General features: G+C 40.1%; 1 protein-coding gene across 4 annotated transcripts in view; it reads left to right on the top strand.

The window, feature by feature from the left end:
• Positions 1 to 27,689, top strand: part of MAST2 (microtubule associated serine/threonine kinase 2) — a 155,937-nt gene that overhangs the window by 8,677 nt on the left and 119,571 nt on the right. For all 4 annotated transcript variants that reach the window (XM_035133526.3, XM_035133527.3, XM_035133525.3 and 1 more), the window contains exons 2-3: positions 5,778 to 5,925; positions 6,182 to 6,324. In XM_035133526.3, coding sequence (XP_034989417.2) covers positions 5,778 to 5,925; positions 6,182 to 6,324 — 291 coding nt within the window. The remainder of the gene's footprint in view (positions 1 to 5,777; positions 5,926 to 6,181; positions 6,325 to 27,689) is intronic.

Genomic DNA, 27,689 nt, shown 5'->3' with positions numbered 1-27,689 from the left:
CTGCAGCAGCCATTTTAAGTAAGGGGAATAGCAGTAATAAGCGGGGCCCAGCAAGATCTTCCTTTTCTTTTTGCAAGTGCTCTGCCAAGGCTAGGGAGGTTCCCAATTTCCCTTGTTCCCTCTTAGAGTACACAAATGTCATTTCTAGCTATGAAAAATGAAGCTCACAAAAATCCTGTTTAGTCCTAAATAGAAATGGCTGTGATGACAGTTAATAGTTCTGGGTATTTTGTCATTTTGCACGCTAAGCGGAAAATGCCCTTTCTTCCCAAGCGAATCAAAGGTTTGGCATGTTTTCATGTTTCTTCACAACCAAGAAGTCTAGAACTCAAGAATTTGAAATGAACTATTAGTTGGGGCTAGAAAATTGAAGGCTTAAGGTTTTTTTTGGTGTAATAGAATATGCTAACATACTTAAGCCATTTTTATCATCTGAAATGTGTATACTGTATTGCACTTTAAAGTTAATTTGAGTTGCATTAAATATAGAGCTACAGTTGTATTTGCAGAGTTTTACTTATCTGGTTCTTGAGGGTTTGTTTTTTTGCCAGAAACTGTTGTCACAACCACACTAAGTATTTCAGCTTATGAAGGTTTAAAAAATGTTGTGTTATAACTTGACCAGAAAAAAAGCATATATCAATAGAACCTATAATTTTGAGCCTCTGAAATTTCTCGTAAGAGTCTCTGTGTATCCTTAGGTCTATTGAGATTGATTCTCAGTGTTGGGACAACAAATGCCATTGGCACTTCTGCACTGGTACTGTTCCCACTCTTGGATTTCACAACTCTGAAATGAATGGGTGTTACGCAACTCCAGTGGAGTATTGTGTTGGAAATGAGAATCTGATCTGGCAGCCCTTTAAGTGCTAGATTGAGGGTTATCAATATGGAGCCAAGTGCTTTCCATTGGTGCTTTGTCCTAATTTTAGGGCAGTTAAAGATTGTTGGGGAATTTGAAAAGTAAGGGTGTAGAACCAGCTGGTGCTGTTCCATATGGCAAGCCATTTTAGTTTAGTCTTGCAAGTAAAATAGGAGTGTTTGAGTACCGCCTGTCATATTCCTCTTCTGTGCTCTCACCTTTGCTACTAGCTCCTCCCTTCCCTGAAGAGGTGACTAATGTTGCACCTCCTCCTCCTTTGGCCATCACTCGTAGCCGAGTAACTTTGTCTTCCATAAACACGGTTTTAACAATGGGTCCGTAAGTGACTGTGGAGGCCAATGAAATGTTGATACAGTGATGTGCTTTCCTAAAGTGTAGTTCTTGTAACTGTTCTATCCTTAAAGAGCTACTTTGCAGCTTTGCTCGCACAGCATAGACCAGGGGTCCCCAGACTATGGCCCAGGGGCCACATATGGCCCCCAAAGCTCTTTTATGCGGCCCCCGGGGACCCCTGCCGCCCGCTGCCGCCGCCTGCTCTTACCGGAAATAGCTTGTGTGCACGCGCAAGCGTAATTTCTGGTGTACTTCAGGGTCGGAGGAGGCTTCTGCACATGCTCACAAGCTGTTTCCGGTGCTTTCCAGGCCGGGAGTGTGCCAGAAATAGCATATGCGCATGGGTGCGCGCAGTCGCGCGCTCCTGCGCCCCCGCACGCGCTCCCCCACCCTCTGGCCCACCACGCAATCAGTGCGGCGGGCATCCGGCCCAAAGCCGGGTAGGTTTGGGGACCCCTGGCATAGACGGATAGTTTGCCCATACAAATCCTCCACTGGTACAATTGCTACCCGCTCCAGCCAAACAGATTGGACGGCTGTAAGGCTGCCCCCCTTTCTTGTATACTCCTCCTATTATATTTTCAAAAGATCTGCTACTGTTTTTACTAACTAGAGCTGGTGTAATTTAGTGGCTGTGAAACTCTGCTACAAATCAAGAGGCTCCTGGTTCAAATACCTTGCAAATTAATGTAAACAGAAGTGGAAAATGTGCATGCATCTTACCTTTCTTTGCACAGTGATTGAGGAACCATGTACAGTATAACACACTGCACCTGGAACACTACTTATGGGGAAGTCAAAATTCCACGCTTGGGGCTCCTTCAGAGATTTTGCATTCCAGAAGCAGTTATCTCCATAATAGCCAGAGATGTGGACTCTATGAAAAAGAGTCAACCAAGGGAGATGTTCTGTTAATTTGCTTAGGGGGGGGGGAATTGCACCTGGGGGTCCAAAAGCCTCCTCACCCCACAAGGGTGGGGAGCAAGATGGTTCCCTTTGAATGGCTAGGAGCAGTTTTTCTTTTCTACCAGGATATCATTTAGGACCCTCCTGTCTGCCATCCCATCTCCACTTCCCAATGTGATGGCTGTGTGTGTGTCATGTAAGTTACTGTAGATAAAATACTACACCAGACTTTGTTTTAACAGGTGGTATCCAGTTCACACATACTGTTAGTGCAAGGATTTTGCAATGGATCTACCCTCTCCTCCCCCTGTGTGGACCCTGTATTCTCCCCACATTTGTTCTGGAAGGGTGGGAAAATGCCTAGGGGGTGTGTGGGAGAAGGAGAGAATGTGATGTTGTGCAATAAGAAATCCTTGCGCTGATGCAACCTCTACAAAGCACTACTTTGGATACAACTTTAATTTTCTAAAATTATCTGCCTCAGTGTATTCTTGTTTTAGCATGGGAAAAGCTAAATAATACAGACAGAATATGTTATTAAAATGCACAGAATTACAACTCTCATTATGTGCTGTGGAGGAAGATTTGGAAGCATCTATATTCTAACATGTGCTTTAAAAGAGACTCTGTACCTTACAATTTTTTTTATGGACAGATTGTGAACTTACAGACAGTGGTGTATTTATGGTCTGTGTGCCCTTTGTGATGGCCCTATTTGTTTACCTAAATAAGTGTGACTATATCTAAAAATATGATGGAACTAAATATATAAGAGTGAGTTAATAAAAATAAACACAATTTAATAACTTATAGTAATGAACAGTACTTTTGATTTCTAATTAATTATATACATATTTAAAGGAAGAAATGAAAATTCAAAGCTTTTGATAAAATATTCATAGATTTTAAATTCTCCTGAGATATAGTAGAAGCTAAACAGTTATTTACTCTTCTAAGGGTGCAGGCAATATTATGTTCTGTCTAGGAATGACTTATGCTAAGTGGTTTAAATTGAGCAGGGGGAGACATAATTCAGAATTGTGACTTTGAATCTTCTAGGTTTCTTGGGTTTTTCCTGTTATTCTGTCTCTCACAGCTACAATAAACCTACCATTAAAATTATGGACTGGCCATTTCTTAGTCAGAGGGCAAACAGGCAAATTTAGCAGGGGATCAAATACTCCCCCCCCCACTGTACATAGTGTAATAGATTTAGATTTCACTTGGAAAGTAGGTAGGCATTTTAGTGCCACTTTTACCTTCCTTTTCCTCTCTGAATATATTTGAAATGCCTAGTGCTCATGACAGTTGACATTGTCATATGGGGTATTTGATTGATGGAAGTTGTAATGTTTTTGGTATGGTGGTGGTGGGGGACATAGCTCATGTCAGCTGTTCTTATTTGGGGTAAGAGTTAAGTTTGTTATGTCAAATTGATTTTCCTAGAGAAACGTGTGGCAGCCACTGGTGGTGGTATCAGAGAACATGTCTATATACAGTGGATTCAAAAGAGTCCATGATACTTATCTACTACTCCTATAGGTATCTGCACTGGTGTCTGTTACCATCTAGGCTGCTTTCTGCTATGCAGTGTTCTATGCATGCCTTGGTTGCTTATTTGTCATGAAATCAGTCTACTACTTCGTGCTGTACAGTTGCAGTACATTCGTACCTCGGTTTAAGTACACTTTGGTTTGAGTATTTTCAGTTTAAGTACTCCGCAGATCCACTTTCCATTACTTTCAATGGGAAAGTTCGCTTCAGGTTAAGTACGCTTCAGTTTAAGTACTCCGCGGACCGTTTGGAACGGAATAATCCACTTTCCATTACTTTCAGTGGGAAAGTTCGCTTCAGGTTAAGTACAGACTTCCGGGAACCAATTGTGTACTTAAGCCGAGGTACCACTGTATTTGTAAGCATGTGTGCTGTCCCTTTGGCTGAAATATGCTATATGAGATGTTTTTAAATGCTATTTAACCTTTATTGTCAATTTATAATATGAATGGATGTCTAAAATGGTAGGGTACTAACTGGATTTGTTTACTGCTTTTTATGAATCTATCTTAATGAATTTATAGCAAGAATACATATTTATAGTATAATGTGACTGTGATTGTATCTTGCTTCTAATAAGGTTGCTGGTGTGAAATTAGCATGAAAATACCTTGGAATTCTAACTTTGTTTCCCTTAATGGGTTATAGTTACAGTTATAGTTACAGTTACAGTTTTTTGCTTTGTTTTTCTCTAAATAGAGCAAGTAGAATATTTTTCTATTAGAAAGTAGATTTAAACCTTTCTTGTAGTAAACACAGGGAATTTGATGCAGACCATTAACGGTATCACCAGAGCGTTGCTTGGCCAAGGATCCTGCTGGTGGAGAACACAGGGAGCTGATTTTTGCAGATTCCTCTCCCACTAGTCTCCAGAGCCACCTCACACGCTGTTCCAAAGTAAAATAAAAAAATTCCTTCAGTAGCACCTTAAAGACCAACTAAGTTTTTATTTTGGTATGAGCTTTCGTGTGCATGCACACTTCTTCAGATACAGTGAAATGGAAGTTTCCAGGCACTTATGTAGAGAAGGGGTGGGGAGGGGTGGGGATGGGGAGGGGGGATCACTCAGAAGGGTGGTGGAAATGGGTGATTGACTGACTGATAGCTGTTGATGACCGCAAACGACTGCAAATGGTTTTGCATGAAAAAGCAAGGGTTGAGATGGCTGAAGATCGCTTATCATGTATAATGAGATAAGAACCCGATATCTCTGTTCAAACCAGGTCCCTCCATGGTTTTGAGCTTGGCGATAAGTTGCAATTCAGCAACTTCTCTTTCCAGTCTATTTCTGAAATTCTTTTGTAGTAAGACAGCTACTTTGAGATCTTGTATAGAATGTCCTGGGAGATTGAAGTGTTCTCCTACTGGTTTTTCTGTCTTCTGGTTCCTGATGTCAGATTTATGTCCATTTATCCTTTGGCGTAGGGTTTGGCGTAGGGTTTGGCCTCCCCACCCCTTCTCTACATAAGTGCCTGGAAACTTCCATTTCACTGTATCTGAAGAAGTGTGCATGCACACGAAAGCTCATACCAAAATAAAAACTTAGTTGGTCTTTAAGGTGCTACTGAAGGAATTTTTTTATTTTACTTCGATCCAGACCAACACGGCTACCTAGCTGTTCCAAAGTGTATGGGGTGCCCATTGGAACAGTTTGGGAGCCTTCTCCACCAATAGGGTTCCTCTGCTTGGTTAAAAGCCTGCCATGGACAGAAGAATCCTTTTCTGTATATAGAAGGTGAAGTCTGGATCCAACCCATGAAATTTTGTGAATCTAGATAATTCTTGAAAAGTCTCTTCAGATCATAGCTTGTCTGTGAGTGATGAGTGAACAGTAGGTTTTTTAAAAGTGTTTAATTAAGCAATCAATGTGACATCTTTCATATTAAGGAAATTTGGCCATAATTTGTGTTGCAATAATAACTTGATAATTTTATGGCTGCAATCCTGAGCAATTTTTATTAGGAAATAAGTTGCACTGAACTTAGGACTTCTCCTTCTGAGTAAACAACCAAGATAAGTCTGAAGTTATACATCAAGAAGTTAATGCATAAGTAATTTTCCCATCAAAATTTATTCTGTTCTCTTTTGGCTTTTGTTTCAGAATCTTGCAGCGGAACCAATTTCTTTGCGCTGCAGAAAGCTTAGTAACCCTGATATAGCTGGTTCAGCTGGCAAAAGTAATATCCATCGTCAACTGAGTCAAGATGACTGCAAGCTTCGGAGAGGTAGTTTGGCCAGCTCATTGTCAGGTAAAGTTTTGTGCAATTCATCAAATTGCTTAGAGGTTTCTTCAGTTAAGCAAATTAATGGTTCAGAGAGGTTCAAACTGTATATTTACTTGGGCAAGAATTTCTTTGTTTTGGTTATGGATAAAGATTGTTAAAAATGTATTATCTAAGGCTGTTGCATAAAAGGTATTTTTGGTTACTCTTTGTAAAAATTATTGTAAAATGAACTAATGAGCCACCAAGTGAAGAAGGTTTTGCTTTGCTTTTTTTGTTAAAGGAAAGCAGTTGCTTCCTTTATCCACTAGTATGCACAGTGGAGTGGGCCAGTCAGCATGGCAGCCATCTGGAGAATCATCCAATTTGGTCCGCATGAGGAACCAGTCATTGGGACAGTCTGCTCCTTCACTTACAGCTGGATTGGTAAGTTTTGATGCACTTTACAATTTCATTAGCAAAGTTTTGTTTTTTGTTTTTAAGAAGAGGATGACTTGCTTTTAGATCTGACACCATTTTGATTGTTCCTCTCATCTTCTCATTATCAAATTTATACTTGATTTATGTACATCTTGTGTTGCTACCCATGGACTAACCCCAAGAATCCCAAGAGTGGTCAATCTGGTCTCAGCCATGAAGCTCATTGGTTGACCAGAGTTGCTGTGAAGTCAAAATGGGGAGGGGGAAAACCATATATGCCACCTTGAACTCCTGGATGTAAGATGGAATATAAATTAAATCAATAAAATAAACTGTTTTTGTCGGATGGGGCTTGTAGGGATGAACATCCTTCATACCAGATCCAGATTACATTTCACAGTCATTGGCTTAATGTCCTTAAATGCCCGTTGGATCTTGGAAGAATTGGTCTGGTCCTCACATTAAATCTGGATTAAGCTCTTGGGCAGTCTAGGATTTAAGAGGCCTATACTTTTGTGCAAGGTGGTAGCAATAGTCTAGCCATTTTGCAGTGAATAATGCCCTCCCTGGCATGCCTCTTTCCACTTCTTTCTTTCTATTTAATATACAATCTCTACGTGCAGCTTACAACAATTAAATCTGTAAAATACAATAATATTTCAGATATAAAATATAATGAAAATAGATATAAGTACATACAGCACAGAAGTACAGAAACAGGAATCATTTTAAAAAGAAAATTATCCAGTAAAACACAAGCTTGTCCAAACACCAAAATAAAAGCTTTGCCATAGGGTAAAACGCCATAAGAGAGGAGGCAAAATCAGCCTTGTGGGTAAAGAGCTCTGCCATTTAGGTTACTTACTAGATGTCTAAGAGCATGTCATTCACATGGATGTGTTCACAGCATGAATGATATTTTTGTGATGGTTAGACTTTATGGAAAATGAGGTTTGAGACAGCAATGAGACTGAGTTGTAAGGCCAGTTTTGCCGTGGTGTGTAATATTATGTGCACCATGTTTGCTTGCCTAATTCTGCTAGAAATGATATTAGTGCTGGGCGCAGACTCCGAAAGGACCTGTTTGGAACAGATTTAATTTTGGTGGACCCACTAGCATGCTGGAAAATATATTATGTATTCAGGAGTTTGCTGACACTTGTACTTATTAGTGTGCTCATGGTGCATTCTGTTAAATAATGCATGCCTCATTGGTGGCTATTAAACTTAATGATAATAATTTTTGGGATTTAGGTATGATTTAGCCATTTAAGATAGGTAAATTGACAGTAACAGTATAAGGGGCTGTACTTCTTGGAACACTGGATGGACTAGTGTTAAATGATTGGGGCTATAGGAAAGAATCAAACATTGCATGAATGGACATCTGCTTTTTCAGTGAGTCTTCAAATCCCTTTGTATCCTAATTGGATCAGGCATCTGCAACGTTTTTCGGCCCTGGGCCGGATCATTCCCACTGACGCTGGTCCATGGGCTGGACACGCGTCGGACTTGCGCAGAAGCTTCTGGGCATGGGCAGCGCAGCAGTGGAAATCGCTTCTGCGCATGCCTGGATATGCGCAGAAGCGATTTCCAGCTTCTGGGCATGGGCAGCGTGGCAACGGAAATCGCTTCCGCACATATCTGGACCTGTGCAGAAGTGATTTCCAGCATCTGGGCATGCCTAGAAGCTGGAAATTGCTTCTGTGCGTGTGCAGATGCCATTTTTGGCACCACTCGGTGACTCCCCACACCGCGCGGTACCGGTTTAGCGTGGCGTGGTGCGGGGACTTGCTGAGCGGGCGGCTCGGTGACTGGGTGGCTTGTGGGCCGGATAAACGGCCTCCGTGGGCCGCATGCAGCCCATGGGCAGGAGGTTGCCTATGCCTGCTCTGGATCATATTTGGAGCGGGGTGCAGTTGGAGGGGAAGTTCCATTGTGCTTGTGGAAGTTGTTTTGTGTGCACAATGTTTTAGTGCCAAAAAGCTTTTATTGGTCCAGATTCTTTTTTGCCTTCGAATGAGTGTATAAATAAAAATAATTGTTTTACTACTTCATGTATATATTGCATTTTCTACAAATGCGTTGTATTCTAAGTGGTTCATAGAAAATAAAATGACAACTTGAGTATCCGAAAGTAAATAAACACACACAAGTATGTATATTTTTTATATTTACTTTGACAGTTTTGGATTAAATGAAAAATAGGATTTAAATTGTTGATCTCCACTATTAATAGGGTGGATCTTCATGTTTTTATTCCAGAGGGTAGCATGTTAGCCTGCAGTAGCAAATCTTCTTGCAGTTTAAAGATTTACAAAGTTGTTCGTTCTTTAAGCTGTCACTTGCAAGATCTTGTTTATATAAGACTCGGTGTAATCCAGCATTGTTCGAGCAGACTTCTACTTGCATAATGGGACTTGACCTTCCTCTTCTCACTGCAGCCCCCCATTTCCCCCCTCAGAAAAAAATCTGCTGCAAAGCAGAGTAGTCATAGAGGACTGCAGGGAAGAAAAAGAAAGTGAAGCCCCATTGTGCATGTAGAAGTCTGTTCTGCTCTTGTATGCATAGCACAGGATAGAATTCCTACTCATTTAATGCTTTTGAAAACAGTTTGAGTATAATTCTTATGAAAAAGGTTCCGTACTCTCAGTTATTTTAATAATAATAATAATAATAATAATAATAATAATAATAATAATTTTATTATTTATACCCCGCCCATCTGGGCGGCTTCCAACCAAATATTAAAAAAGTACAGCATTAAACATTAAAAACTTCCCTAAACAGGGCCGCCATCAGTTGTCTTCTAAAAGTAAAATAGTTACTTATTGCCTTGACATCTGCTGGGAGGGCGTTCCACAGGATGGGTGCCACTACCGAGAAGGCCCTCTGTCTGGTTTTAAAAACATTTTGCACCTATAGGTATTATTAAAAGACATTTTAAAGTATGAACATGGCAATTCACCACAAGTTGTCTAAGCATTATGCTATGGTGCCATCTACTGGGGAAGATATGCCAATTTAAAGTCCAAAGACTGAAGAACATCAGAATGTTTGTCATAGAATCACAAAATTGTAGAATTGGAAGGGATTCTGAGTCATCTAGTCCAACCCCCTGCAGTGCAGGAATCTCTGCTAGATCATACATGAGAGAGCCATGCAACCTCTGCTTAAAATCCTCTAAGGAAGGGAGAGTCCACCAACTTTTGTGGGAGTCTGCTGCACTGTCAAGCAGCTCTTACTGTCAGAAAGAAAGAGGAAATGCAGTGGCGAAGGAGAGAAACATACTTTCACTTGCTAAAATTATTTTAAAATTCTTCTTCCATCGTTCTTAATGACTTAGGCTGATAAGCAGTTAAAAACTGGAATGCTTAGATAATATTATATTGATTTTGGGTGGGCTACCTGTTTTATTACAGTATTTGCTTATGTCTTCTAATACATGATTTAAGTACATATGTGTTTAATTAGAACAGGCATCCCCAACCTTTGGCCCTCCAGATGTTTTGGACTACAATTCCCATCATCCCTGACTACTGGTCCTGTTAGCTAGGGATCATGGGAGCTGTAGGCCAAAACATCTGGAGCGCCGCAGGTTGGGGATGCCTGTATTAGAAGCTGCCTTGAATAGTTTATTCTCAAAGTTCTTACAGTTTTTCTATTTTGTTCTGCTTATTATCAGTGTGAGCCTTGGACTGGCTCTGCTGGTGTGCCCACACAGCCACAATCTCACTGCAGCCCTGCCCACACAGCATCTCAGTCAGCAACAATATCATTGGTGTTGTGGGAGAAGCAGTGTGGCAGTAGCTGCTGCTGCTGCTGCTGCTGCTGCTGCTGCTGCTGCTGCTGCTGCTGCTGCTGCTGCTGCTGAGTTGACCTTACTGTGAGGATGGTACAAAGGACAAAATGTGGTCATGTATGTGCTGTATGAGGATGTTGTAGGTTACAGCCAGCATCTTGACTTATGCCTGGAAAATAATAGGGGGGTAGCATAGCCTGTAGGTGGTGTGTGATCTCTCTATGATAAATTTTCACAAGGAGGGAAGCTGCTGCATTCTGCTCCAGCCGAAGCTTCCAGACAACTGAGGACAGCCCATGGTAGAGCACATGGCAGTAGTCTATCCTTGAGATTATGAAAGTGTGAATGACAGTCTAATTAAGTCTCGGTTGAATAGAAAGGATTACATCACTTGCTTTGAGAGTCCCTTTCATTTTAATAAGGAATATTTTTCCTGCATGGCTAATTATTATTCCTGCCTTGTAAACGACCCTGTAGGCTTTTTGTTTTCTACTAAACTCTAACAAAGCAGCTGAGGAAAATAATTGTGTATCAGACCTAGCGTGCAGTCCACTACTGAAAAGTGTTTGTCTTGGCCATGGTGGGGTGAATGAAGTCTGTACAAAATCCTCTGACTTGTTCGTTTTCCTTCTTTAATATTTCGCTTGCATGCTTTTTCACATAAAAACCTTAACATAATAAAGACCCATTTATTTCTCACCTATTTGAAATTGCGAAATTGCACGCATTCCACTTAACCAATGCCCTTAGCATCAGCTGATACTAGCCACTTCACAAGCCAGGAACATAGCAACAACAACACAATTCGATTTTACAGTTTTCCTCACTCTTTTTCATAACATTTCAAAGAAAAAATGAAATCAAATTGCTTGGTCCGGGAGGAAGAAACCTGTGTGAAAGGCAACTTTTGTTCCCTTTGTATATAATGGTGAGCTGCGGTAAGAAACAAACCTTGACTTACTGAGATCAAACAGCATTTGGTACATACTGCTGAAATCACACCTACTCTGCTTCTCCCATTTCCGAATTAGGAGGAAACAAACCACAGCACTGGCTAAGTGTTACCTATGAACCAGTGCTTGTGGCTTGTTTCTCTCCTAACAAATCAGAAGCGAAAGCCAAGATTTTGAAATTGAGCAAGTTTTCCTGGTCATGTAAACTATTGGCTTTGAGTTAGAGAGTCACTGGTTTTGATCACCTAGTTGACAATCTGGGTTTCGGCTTTCTTAAGTTGCTAGGTTTTGAAGCAGCAAGACCTTTCATTAAAGAAATTCATTTACTCAGTATGGACAAAGCTTGCAGCTTCTTAAATAGCTAATGTACAAGGTGATAGTCCCCATTGCTTAATTTAAAATGAAGGCTATGTTGGTTTGACAGTTTTAGGAAGTGATGCCTGTCAAGTGTAACTACAAGCTCCCAAATGCCTTCAGTTTCTCCTTCCACTAGCGGTGGTGGAGAATTCAGCATCAATTCCATAGGTGGTGCTTTATGACCTCGACACAGATATCTTATTGACAGCTTTGTATCGATATATGTTTGGTGAGAATCAGAGTTGGTCAACTGAATTACCAGGTGAAAATAGCTATCTATTCTGTTGTACTTCTCTTCTGTTGAGATATAATACAGTGGAACCTCTACTCACAACCACAGTCTGTTCCGGAGGCCCGTCCTTATGGCAAAACAGGTCGCTGGGAGGGGCACCATTGTGCACAGGCTCGGGCGGCAATTGCGCGCTTCTGCGCAGGCGCGAACGACAATCTCTGCCCCTGCACATGCACGAACTGTGGCAAACCCGCCTGTTACTTCCAGGTTTGCCATGGTCACAACTTGGAACATCTGTGATTGTAAGCTGTAAGGTATAAGATTGTAAGGTGGTTGTAAGTAGAGGTTCCTTATATCATGTTGCCTGTCATGTCCTGGCAAGAAGAATTTTTTATATGGCGAGTTCTTTGACCTTCTCTTAGTACTTACCTGGCATTCCCAGATTATATAAGAATGTCCAAAGTTAATTGAAACTTCTGTTAGTAAATCAATTGCTTCTCCTTCGAGAAGCTGTAAGAATTGCGGGTGCTTGGCTTGGAGGCGCTTAAGGTGAGCTGTATTCCACACCATGTTAAGCATTTTCAGAGGGTGGTATGTGTTGGGAAAAGCACATTGCGACTCACCTAAATATAGCTTGAATCAACTTACTGTGGCTATAGTTCTTTGATGCACAGTTACTTCTTTAAAAAGCAAAACTACAACCATTCTGGTTCAAAATGTTGTCCAGTTGTATCCCAGCATAGACAATAACCTGCTCCTTGATTGAAAATATCATGCAAAATGATGGTTAAGTATCTTTAGAGTTGTCCCTATGCATAGAGGACAAACACAATTGCAAAATATACAGTAGCTAGTAGATGGTTCAATATTAAAATTTTCATATTCTTCAGCACAGGGCAGTTGTTGGTATATGACAAAATAATTAAAATTAACTTACAATAAAATGCTGGCCATTAGTTCTAGTAAAACACAGTCTCAGCAGACAGATTGTAAAGCTTGTACTCTAGATAGATAGATAGATAGATAGATAGATAGTTGGGGTGACAATTTGAGGGAAACTGGATAGGGAGACAGTATTCTCAACATCTATGTTCTAGTTTTAAGGAACAACTGCATCTCTGGTCAAAATATTTGAGCCAAATTTGCTGTTTTCAAGGACATCCTCAGCTCTTTGTGATGAGCAATGGTTATGGAAGGGTAATTATCTTGAGTACAAAAAAAGTAAATTACTCTTCAGTGCCTTTTAGTACAAATGTTTAAAATGAATATACTTTAAGAGGCGATTCTGCACACAGTTATTTGTATGATGATAATTATAGGGAAGATAATTATGCACAGTAGCAGGCTATACCCAGAGTGTGGCAGTAGCTGATAGTTTATTATTCTGTGTTAACTAGTAAATAGCTCTGGAAGGAATAGTAATTTGCAGGAGGCACCCACCCTGTATACACATGCAGAATGCTTGTACATTCAGTTGATTATTAAGCAGTTAGATTTGGTGAAAGATGTTATGTTGGCACACATTACATTTAGCACAGTATTCATCACTGCCCTGTTTTGTGGTAGAAATGTTAACTTCTTTTGCAAAGTGTGGTTTAGTCTTTAAATAAGCCTCTTCCGTTTCTGGATGTCCTCAACAGCTAACACGAAATTTCTAAAAGAACTTGAATGCTTGCCATATATTTTGAAGCATGTCAGGTTAGGGCTACTCAACCAAATGTAAATGCATGGAACTTGCCTTATGATAATTGGTAGTCATCTGCTGTCAGCTGGAATGATTGCAGTTCTCATTATCCTCAAATGCTGTGTTTTTTGTTTTTTTATCCAAGAGCTTGTTGAATTGATTTTGGCACGCAGACTCTGCTTTCTTTCTGACAGCAGCCCTATTGTGAGTGTAAAGTGAGAAACTGCTGGAGAGTGCTTGGCAAGCATGATTCTTATTATTCTAACATGAAAGTATTTCATAAAGAAGGATTCAGAATGTTAGGTCAGTGGGTTGAAATCCGTCTCCTCAAAGCATGAGTATCTTGTGAGCCTGATTTCAGCTTGCTCTTTTTTTTTTATTTTGGAAGCTTTAATCTCTCGCCCTTGATGTCCTGTTGAACAGCTTTTTTAAAAAAGAGCCTGTTCCACTCCTGACATTCCGGTTTGCTGTGTTACAGAAATTCAATATTCTTTTTGCTATTCTGAAGAATTAGTACAGTAATATGGAAACATCAGGAAGCAGTTCGGAAAAGTTAAGGTCCCTGTTGACTCTTAAATTCCTTCTTTCTCTGAAACGAGTTGTAACTTATGTAAGTAATATAAAATGAACTGATTCTGCATTGCTAGTTTATGAGGCCTAATTCAAATTTTATGACACTTGCCCTTGAACTTGTTGTTGACCATATTTGTGGACCAAATATCAGTTGGGGAATTTCATTTTGGGTGTGCAACAGTGCTTTCCTATACATATTAGTGTTCACTGGGGCTTACTCCCTAGTAGGTGTATTTAGGATTGCAACCTAAAAATAAAAATAACAACTTTTGGAACTCAAAATTTATTAGTAGTTTTGGTGGACCTCAATAGATCTAAATTAGTATAACTCATTGCTGTGTTTAGTTCTGAAAAGTACAGTGATATTTTATTATTAAGTCACAATAGCCTTTTTCACGCATCCATAGAATCATACAATTGTAGAGTTGGAAGGAACCCTGAGGGTCATTTAGTTCAACCCTGTGCAATGCAAGAATCTCAACTAAAACATCCACGACGGATGACCATCCAGCTTCTGCTTAAAAACCCCCAAGGAAAGAGAGTTCCACTACCTTCCGAGGGATGGTTGTGAGGATAAAAGGAATAGCTTTGGATTTTTTAGCCTGAGAGCACTTACATTCATTCAAAGCATTCATACTCTGCAGCTTACAGATTATTAAAAACAATACAGTTCCTTTCTCTCAGATTTACATCTGAACAGAAATGACACAAAAGGAAAAAGGGATGGGGAAGAAAGAGGGAAACCTGGGCATTAAAATTTTGATGTTACAAAGTTTTTTATAATGATCAGCTTGTGGGCTGCTCATAGTTCCACTCCTTTCAAAAACAGGCTTTCGTGGTTTCTGAGAAACAGAACAGTGACCTTTAACCTTCCAGGAAATGGCTGTAAAGCAGCCATACACGGTAGATCTTACAGAATTGGGGTTTGACCTCCTAGGCCTAGCTGGAATCTGCTAGTTTCTTGCTACTCCCACTCTGTCAGATAGGCTCATGGGAGCCCATTGCCAACATCCCCACCCCACCCCAAGCATATGGTGTGTGTTTTTTGAAAGCACAGTTCCTGCCCTGTGTTCCCTTTCCTATAGTGAGATGAAAATTTCTTGTCAGTGGAGCATTTTTGTTAAAATATCAAATGATGCAATTATAAATAAATACCCTTTTCACTGGAGCTGCAGCTGTGCAGTTGTATCCTGTGTCTTTACTTGGAAGTAAATCCCTCTCTATTTAATGGGGCCATACTCCTAGGAAGTGTGCACAAGATTGCAGCTTTAGTTGATTATGGCTGAATGCAGAATGAAAGCTAAATATATTCTTCCATTTTTGGTAGTATTTATTTTTTTCTGATGCTATAAAAATCTTTAAAAGCAGCTGTCCTCCCCCCCCCCCCGCTGAAAAATATGCCTAAATAATTTTCTGCTGAAATCTTTGATTCTTATGCAAATTTAATCAGTACACTGATGTAGTCCTCAGTCCTTACACAGGAGTAAGCATCTTTGAACTGTATAGTTTTACTTCTGAGTAAACATACATAGGACTGCAATATTTCTTTGATTAATTTTTTCTTAAGTTGTAGTGCTAGTTTGCTGTGTTTAAGTATACCCTAGTATGCAATTTGCAGGCCCAGCAATCCAGAATAAAAAGCCATTATTTGAAGCGGGTTTGCAGGCCATTATTTGATGTGATATCTGAATTGACAGACCATGGTTATAACATTTGCTTAGCCTCCAGACTCCAAGTTGAGTTTATGCAACAGAATTCTGTGAGAACTCTGCTTGGTACTTTCAGACCTCCTGAAAGTTGTTAAAGATTTAGCAAATGCTGCCAGTGCCTATATGCTACTTAAGGCTGCCGCCCTATACGTATACCAAAATCAGGGGGGCTTACGTCTGAGTGGACATATATAGGATTGCATTGTTAATATATATTTATAAGTATTTACCGTAGTTATGCCTCAGGATCTCTGCCATTATTGAATAATGCTGAGCATTTTCAGCTAGCTCTTAAGATTAAAGATCAATATTAGCTGAAAATTGACAACACTGCCAATTTGGTAATTACCTGACTATTAACTTTCAGAATTTTTTTTGTTTTCATGAAACTCTGCCAAGAATATTTCAAATGTATTCCTCTCCCCCACCTGCCTCAGCAAAAAAAATAATCAGTTGCTTTACTTTAAGCTTCATACTGAATAAATGTGGATGCAGGTGGTGCTGTGGTCGCTTGGGCTTGCCGATCAGAAGGTCGGCAGTTCGAATCCCTGCGACAGGGTGAGCTCCCGTTGCTCGGTCCCAGCTCCTGCCAACCTAGCAGTTTGAAAGCATGCAAAAAGGTGAAAGTAGATAAATAGGTACCGCTCCGGCTGCTCTGGTTTCGCCAGAAGCGGCTTAGTCATGCTGGCCACATGACACGGAACAATTGTCTGTGGACAAATGCCAGCTCCTTCGGCCTGTAAAGTGAGGTGAGCGGTGCAATCCCAGAGTCGTCTGCGACTGGACTTAACTGTCAGTGGTCCTTTACCTTTACCTTTTTAAGGTCTGGCATATTCTTAAACAAATTAATATTTGTATTATAGCTTTATTTTGTTTGGTCTCGACAGTTCTTGCTTCAAATATTTTATCAAAATGGTTTTGAATTACACATTGCATTCCAAATGTGCAGGTAACAAAATGACAGGTTTCCTATATGTTTTGGAATAAATAAAATGGAATGTACACTTTTTTTTAAAAAAGTCAGTGTTGATTTAGTTCACTGCATGCAATGACATCTCAGAATACCATTTCTTATCATTCAAGTAAGTCACTACAGTGGTGCCTTGCTTAACGAATGCCCTGCTTAACGAAATTTCCGCTTAACGAAAGGATTTTTTGAGCGGAGGTTGCCTCGCTAGACGAATGAAAATTCGTCTAGCGAATCGCGGTTTCCCATAGGAATGCATTGAAATTCAATTAATGCGTTCCTATGGGCAAAAAACAATGCGGAAAAAATTCAATGCATTCCTATGGGACTCGCTAGACGAATTTTTTCGTTATAAGAAAAGACCCGTGGAACGAATTAAATTCGTCTAGCGAGGCACCACTGTATATGGATAATGTGTTTGATTCAATTTGTTCATGTTTGGTGTAGGAATACACAAAAAAGGAACATGGTAAGATATTATAACTTAAAGAGGAATTCAGTGTTGTGGTATTATGATTATTCTGTCAGTGCAAACATTTCTGCTTGCCAGATGAAACAATCTCTTCTCTCACCAGAGCTTATTTAGGTGGGGAGCTGGGGAGCTGCAGGGGACACCATTGCTCTAGTAGGACTTGTTGTGCTGACTCTGTTTAGTTGAATTCTTTTAGCTCCTTACATTGGATTTTAAAATTTTATATTTTTGTAGTGCTTGCAGGATTTTGGAATTGATTAGTGAACACAGAACATACTAGTACAACTCACAGTGTGAAGGACACATTGGCAGTTTGCAATGAGCTGGAGGCCACAGTTCATTTGCATAAGTTATTAATGTAATTGGGAAAGTTACAGCATGCTGGGATTTGTCACAAATCCTCTCTTGCCAGCAGAATCTTTAAGACAGCTGGAGTGATCAGGTCCTTGTACTACTAGCTGCATATGTTCGACAAAGCCAGAATCGGTACTTATAAAGCAAAATGTTGATTTTAAATACAGTACTGTAATAAAAAACCAATTTTAAGAGTCGTAAGCATTTTCTTCAAGCTTCTCTGACTAGAAATGTTGCTAAAGTTCTCTAAGGAAAAGTATTAAATCTTGTTGGCATTTTAACAACAACAACAACTTTTATTTATTTATACCCCGCCCTTCCCGGTTCAAAAACCTGGGCTCAGGGCAGCTAACAACAAATTTAAAATACTTAATTGTAATACAACATAAAAGCAGCATAAAATACAGTGTAAAAGCATGAATAACAATAAAATTCAAGTTCAAGAATCAGTTTGGGGAAAATCCATCCAATAAACATTAGATAATCACCACGTCTAGCTGGCTAAATTAGACCTACTTGGACCAGGAGGAGGCCAGGGGAAGAATTAGCTGTGGGGTCCCAGAGCAGGTAATCTTCATAAAAGGGGAGGGGGAGGGGGGAAAGAGAAGGGAAGGGAAGGGAAATAAAAGATCAGGCTGAGTTCAAATTAAAGGCCAGGGGGGATAGCTCTGTCTTACAGGCCTGGCAGAAGGAGGTTAAATCCTGTAGGGCCCTAGTCTCATGGGACAGAGCATTCCACCAGGTTGGAGCCAGCACTGAAAAGGCCCTGGAGGATTGTCTGACTTCCTTAGGGCCTAGGACTTCTAAACTATGGTTATTCATGGACCTTAAGGTCCTCTGCGGGGCATACCAGGAGAGGCGGTCCCATAAATACGAGGGCCCTAATACGTCTTTTCACTTTTATTTTTTTCACACTTCTTTTTTCCTTAGAATTTTGCAGGTAAATGCTGCCCTAATGTACTGTTGGCACTTTGCAGCAATGTGTCACTGTATACATAATATTTTAATTTTGTAGCATATGTGCCTATACACAATGTCTAATTTTTAAATGGAAAAAATGAAAGTCTTTACCCCAATTCATCCCTTTGCTTTTCAAAATCCTCTGTAGACAGAATCATAAAAGCTGTAATCAGAAGAGATGTACCAAATGATTGCATTTTCTGTTCAGTTTCCCTTTGAGTTTTAATTGATCAGTTGGGAACCACTACTTTTATCTTCATTTGACACACAACAACTTATAGTACCGTACTTAGGTCAGCTCTTGCCCTCTAATGCGTAGAGCTTTGCCTGTCGGTTGTGAACATTTGTTGCCTGAATCCTTGGCAAGGCTAGTGTCCTATCAGCAGGACTGTGTGTGTATAGGCATGTGGACATGTCACAAGTTCCGTGCTCTTTCTAACAGCTTTTTTTTAAAAAAACTTTTTCCTATCCCTCTTAGTTCTCCAAAGAGACTCTAGGCTGCTAAGAAGCAGTAATGAAAACAGAATAAAACAAGCACAATCCTATACACTCAGATTAATAAATTAACCAACCAACAATCTTAACCGTTCCAGCAGCACAGAAATAACATAGAACTGAGGCATCAAAATAATATTATTAATTGAAGGCTCCTCCCCCCCACAAAAAGCCAGGTCTTCACCAACTACCTGATAGACCCTTGTTGGCAAGGAATTCCGTAGGGTTGGTGTTACAGCAGAAAAGACATTACTCCTAGTTGGCACCAGCCTCGCCTCTTGAGGTCAAGGGATTTGAAGCAGGGCCCCAGATGATGATTGGAGTGCGCATAGAGGACATACAGGAAAAGGCAGCTCCTGTGCTGCCATGCTTAAGCCATTAAGGGCTTTAATGGATAGTACAAAAGCAGTCAGAGGAGGTACAACTGTGGAGGTGTACAGTGGGTGCGGGCTGACTTTTGACCTGCTTGTAGCTATGCTTAGGCTTTAACTACAAGTTACAGCAGGATGTCAAACATATTAGAATGTGTAGGTTGTGCTGAATTCCTGTGAAGAATGGCGGGCTGCTGGAGCAGTTGCTGAACTCTTTCTTTCCACACCCAATCACTGTTCCTTCCCAACCCATTCCTCCCCAGCCATTTCCCCTTTTGATGGAACTTCAAAAATGGGGGGAGGGGGGGACCGTCCACTTGTTCAGCAGTGTCAGTTCTTCCTATCCCATTTCCCAGCTTTGTTGGATTTTCCAACACAGGGTCTTGTGCTCCTTTATTTCATTTGCCTTTGAGATAGCTGGGAGGTGGCTCTACAGGAGATGTGACTTGCTGCTGCCTCAGCATGGATGTCTGCATTATTTGGATGCCGACTATTGCTATAGAACAGGGGTGGCCAAACTCCCAAGAGACTGCGATCTACTTACAGAGTTAAAAACTGGCAGTGATCTACCCCCTTTTTGGGGTTCAGGTCAAAGTTGTTGAGCTTATTTGGGGAGGAGGAAGGCCCTTTTTTAAGGCATTCAGATCAAAGTTGTTGTTGAGCTTTTTTTAGGAAGACGGAGAACACCATTTGGAGGGTGCAGGGCAAAAAAATTGAGCTTTTTTTTAGGGGAGCCAAAGTTGTTGAGCTTCTTTGGGGGGAGCCAGTGATCTACCATTGATCTACCACAGGCATCCAGTGATCTACCAGTAGATCACGATTTACCTGTTGGACGTGCCTGCTATAGAAGTTGATCACAGGCAGTGAGAGTTGCAAAAGACGTGAGGTAATGTATTCTTGGTTAAGCAAGTTTTACTTTATAGTAGAGCATAATAATATAAGAGCAGCCAAAGGCCTAGTTCAGCATCTTCAACCAATGTGACCAACCACATGCCTGTGAGCTGCTGGCAACAGTCCTCTTCCAACTTGTGTTCCCCAGCAACTGGTACTCAGAGGCATACTGCTTTTGATGCTGCTGGTGTTGCATGACCATCATGACTAGTAACCATTGATAGAATTATTGGATTTTATCTAATCTCATTTTAAAGCTGTCCAAGTTTATTACCATCACCACATCTTGTGATAGCAGATTCCATAGTTTAATTGTGCACTGTGTAGAAGTGCCTTCCTTTTTCTGTCCTGAATCTTCCAACAATCAGCTTCATTGGATGGCTCCAAGCTCTCTAGTATCATGTTCTCCCCCTGCATTTCTAAAATCCCCATGTGGCCCAGACCCAAACCCATAATCATTTTTGTTTTGTTTTTCTGCACCTATTCAATATAATATAATATAATATAATATAATATAATATAATATAATATAATATAATATAATATAATTGCCCTTCATTGCACATGCTTTTTTCCTTGCATCTCCAGTTAAAAGGATCTTGGGAAACAGGATTGGGAAATATTTCTGTTTCTGGGCTCCTGGAAAGTTCCTACAATCAGTGTATAGGTTTTAATGGACTTTGTGGATCATAGGTCAATCTTAATATAGTTTTAATATATTATAGCCCTGAATGTTACAAATCTTCTTGAACATGAATTTTCAGTTCTATGTAGAACAGCTTTTACGTTTTATGTGTGTGACTCTGGTAAGATGGTGTCCTAATTGTAATACATGGACAGCCAGTCCATGTAATGAATTTGAATACAGCAAGGAGACACTTACATTTTTTCTTTAGGGTGTTTTGTATCCATAGTAAGGAAAAACCAGCCTAAACACCTGTGATTTATTGATTTGCTTTACAGTACTAAAGCTGTTAAATTACTATTCTACAAGCTGAAAAAAGACCATTATCTAATTGGCTTTTGGTTAGGATGATGCTGATTTCTAGGTCAGCGTAAAACAAATGAGTGCTTAAATTGGTGAGGAGCAGCTGTTCTAGAGTCCCTTTCCACATTGCCTAGCTTTAAGGATAAATATGTCACATTTTAAATTATGATAGGCTTGATAATTGAGCTTTACCTTGTTACGTATACTGATGTGCAGTGCTTTGTCTGTGAGACAGATTGTTCTATCATGGTAGCAGAAATATCCATATAGACGTTGATTTGATTTTTCCAGACCATTTGAATCTAAGATGTTAATCAGAGTGGGAAGGAATGATACTCTTGAATGTAGAATGTGCATTTAACAATATTTTTTTTAAGTTCTTAAACACACCTGTAGTAGTATTAAAGATGCTTCTAATCATATACTGTTTAAAAATATTAATGCAAAAATATTTTTCTTAATAGCTCCAAAAAGAACATTCAGGTTTTGTACTTAATAGCTGTACCATCTCTTGGCTGCAGAGAAGAAATTCTGTGGATTGAACCCTACTTGTTTCAATTAGCACATTTTCTTCCTTGCCAGTTATAGGTACCCTCAGGTGCCTTTTCACTTGCTACATCATTTGTCTATCTGCTGTTGCTTGTTATTGATTTCTAACTTCAATCATTTATAAATTTTAAAGCAGTGAATGTTACAAAGCATCTTTTGCAGTCTTTCTTCCTTGTGTTAGGAAGATGAGAGTATTTACTTCAGTCACTTAGTATCTTTTTCTATGTTTGTGTAACAAAGTCTGTTTTACTTTATTATTATTATGTATATTAATAACCACAGTCTGTATATAAACATAACCTCTGTGTGTGTGTGTGTGTGTGTGTGTGTGTATATGCTGTTTGCTTACAACAGTAGTTTTATTGTATGTATTATTTTCACGTATATAGTCTTCCCTTCACTACATGGTCCCAGGGTGTGGTACATATAAAATAATGCAACCTAAAATGCAACATGTAAGGTCCTTAAAATAAAAACGAGTAGGCACATGAGTTACAGTACATAGTTTGTTTACCTAGGACAGGGGTCAGGAACCTTTTTTAGCTGTGGGCTGGTCCACTGTCCCTCAGACCATTTGGTGGGCCAGACTATTTTTTTTGGGGGGGGGGAAATGAACAAATTCCTATGGCCCACAAATAACCCAGAGATGCATTTTAAATAAAAGGACACATTCTACTCATGTAAAAATGCACTGATTCTCGGACCGTCCACGGGCCAGATTTAGAAGGCGATTGGGCTGCATCTGGCCCACGGGCCTTAGGTTGCCTACCCCTAACCTAGGAGGAAATAGAGGTGTCAAAACAATGCCTAAGGCTGCTGTTGGAGAAAAGAGAAAATTTTAATTTTATTTAGTTAAAGAATTTTACTCCACTGACAAAGGCTTCCAGTATACGCTATAAATATGAGAGTCCCTGCACTTAGGTTTACTGTCTGAGAAAAATACAACACAAAAGGAAAAAGGACTTTGGAGGGAGGAGACAAAAAACAAACTTAGGCCCTAGTTACAAAGTTGAGCTATTGTAAACACAATGAAGAAGTTTGGATTCTTCTCCATCTAGTATTCAGTGATGGTAGCTGGGGGAGGGGCTCTTGCATGAAGCTGTATCCATGCATGATGGAGGTTGCCTGACCCCTGCTTCTCTGCAACCCTCCTTCCAGATGATTGCAGTGCTTCCACACTTTGTGTTAAAGCAGGAACTGTTATTAATGGACTTGATTTTAGGGTCGGGAGGGTGGTCACAAATAGCAGATTGCAAGCTCGGCTGAAGAGTTCTTTTCTATGAGCTATGGGGCAAAGTTGCATGGAATACAGATCTTTAATTTTCAAGTAGAAACAGAATAAATTGTTTGTGGGATACCTAGATTAGAAGCTCAGGCTAAGGAAGGAACGTTCCCAATAAATATTTTGGACATTTTTTTTCACATGGGCATGTTTGATTTTGTGTCCATGCAGATACAAAGCAGCTTGAGTTGTTGGTCGCTGCCTACTGATTTGGGAAGCATTTGTTGATATTAAGGTCTAGATGGACTGAATTAACATTAAAGGTCTATGACAGGGGTTCCCAAAAATTTTTTCTCGAGGACCTCTCATCGAGCCGCTATTGTGACAAGGACCCCCATTAATTCCTAATCCTAAAATTAAAAAGTGAGAGCCAAATTAAGAGTCTTTTTATATTTTATATTTATACTTTTTTACAGTTACAACAGAGTACTCCATCAGTATACAGTTAGTTTTAATTTTCAGTTCTTAATGAGATGAACCGCTTTTTAACCAATGGTCCATTTTTAACTACGCGAACTGTAGCTTCCGCGAAAAACAACGCTTTGTTTACAAACACTACTGTTTTGCAAAGAGGCAGTGCGCGCCAGGGAGGAGGGAGGGGAATGGAGAAGACAGGGTACCTGCGCAGTAGCACACAAATGAAGCCGACGCATGCAAAGCATCTTGGGGAGGCGAGCGTTAGTAGAATGCGCGTGCTGCCTCTTTGCAAAACAGTAGTGTTTGTAAAGCGCCACCTAACGGCATACAGCAGAACTACTGCCTCTATCTAATTCTAGTTTGGCGCTAGACTCTGCTTATGCAGGAAGCGGCCAAAACAAAAAATCTGTTATCATACGAAATATATTTAATATATTTTTTATTCTAATAGCATCTTGCGGACCCCTCTGGCATAGCTCGCGGACCCCTGGGGGTCCGCGGACCACCTGTTGGGAACCACTGGTCTATGATAAAGGTCTACATTAGTATAGGAAGAGAATAACAGGTAAAGACCGAAGGGTTGCCTCCAGAACCTAAACGAAGTTGATTTTCTTCAAACAAACTACCAGTATATTCAAAATTAACCACAGTGTCTCAGTTTGAGAAACACACAAACTGTATTGATGCAAATTTGGAAACAAAGATTTCCAGACTCTTGGCAACATAGGGGAGGAGCATGAGAATCTACTCTAAGATGCCATATTTACTTGATTACCTTTTTTGGCCAAATTACTTGATTACCTTTTTTGGCCAAATTGTGAAAATTAAGGTGCGTATTAGATTTGATGGTGCATTACTCGAGTAAATACGGTACATTTGGTCTCAGAGGCCTGCCTCCATACACTCTCTGGAACAAGAGTTCTTGTTGCAAAAGTTCCCTTTCTGGTTGCAATAAGTGTCCCATCCTGAGGCCAGCTGAAGTAATATTGAGCTAGAATGGAAGAAAGGAATTTGTGTCTGCTAGTCACTTAGTAACAAATCTATGGCAAAGTGACAGTTTTTATTGAACAGCATCAGAGATGGAGAGAGTTCTGGAAGAAAGACACATGGGTGGTGTTGCCAGCCTTCTTGCCCAGTTGTGTGGCAGATAACCAGAGTAGCAGCCCTGGTGGTTCCGATGGCTCCATCTTGATGCTGGATATGCCTTCATAAATGTAATGAAGTTTGTAGAGTTGTAGGAGGCTGCCTGGAGCAAGTAGGTTGGTAATCACAGAGGAACAGCTGGGAGCACTTTTATTACTGTTGCTGTTCACGCTGCGAGCCTCCCTTGTGATCCTTTTAAAGAACAGGGCGCATGGACACATGGTACACTTGTTGTCTGTGGAAAGCAAAAACAGAGTTAATAGTTCTGTATGAGAATTTTTTCACATTGGTTCAAAATGTATGTTTTGTTTAGGATAGGATAGATTTTGGTCTAGCCTAGGGAATAACCTCTTGTTAGCAGGCATATATCGGCAACTATAATGTACCAGTTTAGGGACCTTGGCTGATACAGGGTTGTATCCAACTAAGTTCTACTCAGAATAAACCCATTGAAATTAATGGACCTGAGATAACTATGCCCATTAATTTTAATGGGTCTGCTCTGAGTAGGACTATCACTGGATACAACCCATAATTTGTACTATAAAACATGTTGATCAGTGCACAAGATGAATGTAAAGAAAAAGGAAGTGACCAGAGCAAACCTGGTCTACAGTTCTAACCCTGTGGTCTGAATAATTGAAAATTAGTGATTTTGTGAAAACTTCTGTTTAACTTTTATGCTTGCTTTATATCAGCACATGGCTAGTTGAAAAATATTGTCTTCCATATTTTGTTTTTAGAGACTGTGCACTGCAGACCCTCTTGACATTTGAAGCAGGTAGACAGGGTAATAGCTTTGATGGCTGCAGTTTTCTTCAGCCAGAAGTAAGAAAAAACATTGACTTAGGATAGAATTGGAACATAGAGTGCAGTTTCAGCTGCACCTTTGCCATTTACTAAAAGCCTTGTGAGGCATTTTGACAGTGCTCGGAAATTATGGAACCTTAAGTCTTCAAATGGCTCATCTTTAGGAGTAGAAAGTAGATAACATCAATATATTTGTTCTCTGCAGCACTATTGCTGTTGTCTTTTTGTATTCTGGCAAAGCGCCCCCCCTTTGTAAAATAGTTTTGACTAGTTTTTGCAATACAAGCTATCTAGTACCAAGAAATCTCTATTTGTTAGCTAAGAAAATTAGAGGCTTTCATTATGAGATACCACCTATTCTTTGCAGAGTCGTTTATATAGATCTCATGTACTGGCTTTTCAAAGTGTAACTAGCAATGAAACCCAGTTTGTGAGGAATTCCCTTGTGTTTGAGACCAATACATACCAAGCAAGGTCATGTTTCTGACTATTAGTTGTCTTATAACATACATTAAAATAGATGCAGTGAAAATAAAATTTGGGTTAAAAGAGAGAATTCTCTCTCCCCATCACTGATACAATACAGCATGAAAATATTAAACTTCACAGATGGACCTTGGTTTGGATGTAGAAAAGTATGAGCAGAACTTACTTTCCTGTTTCCCCCCTTCTGCTGCACCCCCCAAAAAAAATCACTAAGGGTTGAGGTCACTTTGGAATGCATATAGCAGGGTTCAGCAAACGTTTTCAGCAGGCGGTCTCAGACCTTGTGGGGAGGCAGACTATATTTTGGAGAGAGAAAAAAGAATGAATTCCTATGCCATAAATAAATAAATAAATAAATAAATAAATAAATAAATAAATAAATAAATAAATGCACGCACACATTCTACTCATTTAAAAACACCAGGCAGCCCCCACAAATAACCCAGAGATGCCTTTTAAATAAAAGGACACATTCTACCCATGTAAAAACACGCTGATTCCTGGACCATCTGTGAGCCGGATTTAGAAGGCGATTGGACCACATCCAGCCCCCGGGCCTTAGGTTGCCTACCCATGGCATATAGCAGGGGTCAGCAACCTTTTTCAGCTGTGGGCCGGTCCACCGTCCCTCAGACCATGTGGTGGGCCGGACTATATTTTGGGGGAAAATTTTTGAACAATTTCCTATGTTCCACCACAAATAACCCAGTGATGCATTTTAAATAAAAGCATACATTCTACTCATGTAAAAACGCCAGGCAGGCCCCACAAATAACCCAGAGATGCATTTTAAATAAAAGGACAAATTCTACTCATGCAAAAACATGCTGATTCCCAGACCTTCCGTGGGCCGGATTGAGGAGGCGATTGGGCTGCATCCGACCCACGGGCCTTGGGTTCCCTACCCTTGGCATATAGCATAGGGACTGCAGTGGGAGCTAGGAACTGGCACAAGTGGACAGGGCATTAAGCTTGATTGAAAGTGCCTTCTGCTGGCTCAAAGAACCTCCTGAATTATAACGTTTGTGTGTGTGTGTGTGTGTGTGTGTGTGTGTGCGCGTGCTGTTCAACAATGTCAGTTGAAGGTTGTCTGATTAATATAAACTTACTATCACCAGAAGTTGGAAACAAATCCTTTGGGAGTTGAATCTACAAGGTGCTGATGGAGGATGTCTTTTATGTTGATCTAATTATGTATGGTCTTTTTAATGGTGAGCCCAAAAAAAGCTCTAAGTTGGTTGGACATAAATGTTAAGTTGGGCAATCTTTGCCAAACTGGTGTTCTCCGAAAGTTTCGAATGATAGTAATCCAAAACATCTTGTGGATACCAGGTTGGTTGAATGATTCTCTAGGTGATGCACTTTCCAGGCTTGATTTCTGTGACAAAGTACTATGATAAAGATTTCTGTGGATATTCTAGGATGCGGGAATAAATTAATACATGTTGCTATGGCAAATATGGGGGGAGGATTGGACATTAGGTTTTGAAGCTGAAATGTGTCATCTAGAAACATTTAAAACATACCTGTATGCTGCATCGTTGGCAGGTGACACTGATTTAATATTTTACTGACATTTGGTTTGTCAAAGTATATGTGGCCATTGATTTACTCCTCTAAAAATAACCAGAGCAGTATGGTTTGTTTTGCAATTGAATTTTTCCACTAAAAATTCATATCTGATAGTAAGAAAAGCTTCAAGGAATTGTTAAACACATCTTGTTTTTCTCGTGTGTGTGTGTGTGTGTGTGTGTGTGTGTGTGTGAGAGAGAGAGAGAGAGAGAGAGAGAGAGAGAGAGAGAGAGAGAGAGAGAGAGAAGAGAAATATACAAGTTCATGCTGTGGTTTCTGAAAGCAGTCATGCGCTGCCAGCAGG

The sequence above is a fragment of the Zootoca vivipara genome, chromosome 7 (genome assembly GCF_965207765.1).
Source record: "Zootoca vivipara chromosome 7, rZooViv2.hap1.1, whole genome shotgun sequence".
NCBI lineage: Eukaryota > Metazoa > Chordata > Lepidosauria > Squamata > Lacertidae > Zootoca > Zootoca vivipara.
Note: the sequence above shows the minus strand (reverse complement) of the source record. Positions and strands in the feature narration are given on the sequence as shown.